Below are 3,292 nucleotides of genomic sequence, written 5' to 3' on the forward strand. Positions count from 1 at the left end.
GACAGAAGGAAGGCGACCGAGAAGAGAGTCCGTAAAACTGCTTGTCCTGCAGAAGCAGAGGAAAAGTTCTCCTGTCTGTCTCCAGGCTGACTTTCTCTCCCTCTCTCCGTCCTGTTATTGTGGGGGAGAACCAGGCCTTGGTCTGGACTGGACGGGCATCCACAGCAAGCATCTGGAGGGAGATTTTTCTTTTTTTTTTTTTCTTTCCAGGAAGCAGCCAGCAGCAGCAGCAGCAGCAGCAGCAGCAGCAGCAGCAGCAGCAGCAGCCTCTGGACGTCGCTGGAGCCCCCGCTCGGATCAGCCCGTCTGTTAGCAATGAACGCCTCGTGCTGCCTGCCGTCTGTGCACCCAACGCTGCCCAACGGCTCCGAGCACCCCGCCAGCCCTGCCTTCGGCAACCAGAGCGGCAGCGGGTTCTGCGAGCAGGTCTTCATCAAGCCCGAGGTCTTCCTGGCGCTGGGCATCGTCAGCCTGCTGGAAAACATCCTGGTCATCCTGGCTGTGGTCAAGAACGGCAACCTGCACTCGCCCATGTACTTCTTCCTCTGCAGCCTGGCGGCAGCGGACATGCTGGTGAGTGTGTCCAACGCCCTGGAGACCGTCATGATCGCCGTCGTCAACAGCAACTCCCTGTCCCTCGGGGACCGGCTCATCCAGCACATGGACAACGTCTTCGACTCCCTGATCTGCATCTCGCTGGTAGCTTCCATCTGCAACCTCCTGGCCATCGCCGTGGACAGGTACGTCACCATCTTCTACGCGCTCCGCTACCACAGCATCATGACCGCACGGAAGGCCCTCGCCTGGATCGCGGCCATCTGGGTGAGCTGCGGGGTCTGTGGCGTGGTGTTCATCATCTACTCCGAGAGCAAGATGGTCATCGTGTGCCTCATCACCATGTTCTTCGCCATGCTGCTCCTCATGGGCGCCCTCTACGTGCACATGTTCCTCTTCGCCCGGCTGCACGTCCAGCGCATCGCGGCACTGCCGCCCGCCGACGGGGCGGCCCCGCCGCAGCACTCGTGCATGAAGGGGGCTGTGACCATCACCATCCTGCTGGGGGTGTTCATCTGCTGCTGGGCCCCCTTCTTCCTCCACCTCGTCCTCATCATCACCTGCCCCACCAACCCCTACTGCGTCTGTTACACCGCCCACTTCAACACCTACCTGGTCCTCATCATGTGCAACTCCATCATCGACCCGCTCATCTACGCCTTCCGGAGCCTGGAGCTGCGTACCACCTTTAAGGAGATTCTCTGCAGCTGCAACAGCATGAACCTGGGCTAGGGCGCCGGGGCCCTGGACGCGCACGTGGGTTCGGTCACTGTTGGCCCTGCGCCCGGCCAAGGTGTTTAGAAGGAAAAAAAAAAAAAAGAAGAAATACTCGGAAGACGCAAAATCGGCCAACAGCCACGATCGCCCATGTCTCTTTGCTTTTACCCCTGCAAAGCCTTTTGCAGACAGACATGGTATGTGACAGGCTTTCCGAAAGGATTCCAAAGTGGGTAAGTCACTGATTTCCCAAAGAGGCCCTGGCAGAACGCAGGGAGGGTGCTGCCCACATTCATTTCTGTGCACCTGCGGTCTGGAATGCCCACCTCCCTCACCAGCTTCCTCCCCATGTCTCCCTGCCACCAGCCAGACCGAACAGAAGGACTCTCATTGACTCTAAGAGGGGTTCCGATGTCTCCCAAGCAAACCTGTCTCAGTTCTGGCTGTCAGCTGCTCGGATGGCCTCGCCGGTATTTCATAAGAGACTGAGCATTTGTTCTATCACTGTTTCCAGTAAAAACAGTTTCCTAAAAACACTGAGCTCTGTGTCAAAGAAACGATGCTATGTATGCCCCTCTTCTTGACCCCCAGACCAGGCTCCCCAAGAAAACTAGCAAGGGGATGTAACCCACTTCTATTTTGGCTGCTGCTTTGTTGGGGGGTTCTTATGCACTGAGTCGAAGGCAGCTTTCACAATCCTAAGGAAAGACAGATACAGTGCTTTTGCAAAATCAACACATACCTGTGTACAAAGTATTTTGATACCTTGCTATTAAGGTATAATTTTCCCTATTTAAAAAAAATCTTCATTTCCTATTACTCCTTTTCCATCATTAAAGCAAGAGAGGGAATCACGGACTGGGGGCATGGGCATGCATCTCAAGAAATTGCTTCACGGTAGCTTTGGAGAGTTTCAGAAACAGTGGAAATGCACGGGGCTTTCTTGGAATCTCTGCTTTGGCTCGTAGCAGCTGTGTCTCTATCACACGGCTTCCTGCATGCTACCCTATGAAAGGGAAACTTCTTGGTTCACTGCTCCTTTTGTCCAACACGCTGTAAAAGCGGGGGCGACCCCGATGTCCATGCCTGTACCTTACCAGCGCAGCAACTCAATCCTGTGAGCACTGGGCGAGCTTTGCTGACCGGTACTGTCTCTACGTGCCATACATCACTGCGTGCTGGCCACACCGGTCAGACCCTTTCCCGCCCTAGACGGCTTCAGGTTGTACTTTCTGGCTGTCCTCACACTGCCCCCACTAATGGATTCCTATAATATGCTGTGTCTTTGGTGCACAATCGTGTATTTTTCTCATGCTGGAATATACTGTGGGTTTTTGGTTTTTGTTTTTGTGTTTTGTACTTGAAGACATCCTGCTAATATGAGCAACATCGTGGGGCTCTCGCTTTGATTGTGATGTTTGGAAACAATAAAAGGCTTCTGTGGCTGCTAAACGTGTGACACATTAAAATACACCACCGGGAAGTGCCCTGGTGACTTCCACACCTGGCCATCATCAAACCTTACACTGCAATTCTGAGTATTTTGTAAATGGTATAAACACTGCCATTGACCACAGTGATCACTGGGATCTTGTTCCCTTGCAGGGCAATGCCTTTTAGCCAAACCACAAAATTCTCCCATTTAGCTTCCAAAAATACCAGGCTGTCGTTCCTGGGCCACTGCCACTCTCCATTATTTTCATCTAGACACCAAATAATAGGTCTTGTCCATTGCCACTCTCGGCCAGCAAATGTGGAAAACGAGAGATCAGGTTCTTTGAAAATTGTGTTAACAGCTATAAAAATTATGATGCCCTTTTTCTGTGTAAACAAGATAAAAATAACTTTTCACTCTCTGCTATCAGCTTTCACATCACTTTGCTTACCCTCTCAACAAACTTCTAACACAGATGAGTCACTTTACAGATGAAGAAACAGTCCCAAAGGGCTTATGCGGTTGTTGGACACACCCAGCTTGTTAGGGTCACAGTGCATTTTGCATCCCCGTGCTGATGTCTCT

At 52.3% G+C, this 3,292-nt stretch overlaps 1 protein-coding gene across 1 annotated transcript; it reads left to right on the forward strand.

Annotated features, from left to right (window-relative positions):
- The first annotated feature begins 230 nt into the window (after positions 1–230).
- Positions 231–2,768, forward strand: MC3R (melanocortin 3 receptor). The gene has a single exon (XM_086699874.1). It carries the CDS (start codon positions 316–318, stop codon positions 1,285–1,287), a length of 972 nt encoding a protein of 323 aa, XP_086556000.1. The 5' UTR covers positions 231–315; the 3' UTR covers positions 1,288–2,768.
- The last annotated feature ends 524 nt before the right edge of the window (positions 2,769–3,292 follow it).

The sequence above is a fragment of the Puma concolor genome, chromosome A3 (genome assembly GCF_028749965.1).
Source record: "Puma concolor isolate L17-30 chromosome A3, mPumCon1.1.hap2, whole genome shotgun sequence".
Classification (NCBI taxonomy): Eukaryota; Metazoa; Chordata; class Mammalia; order Carnivora; family Felidae; genus Puma; species Puma concolor.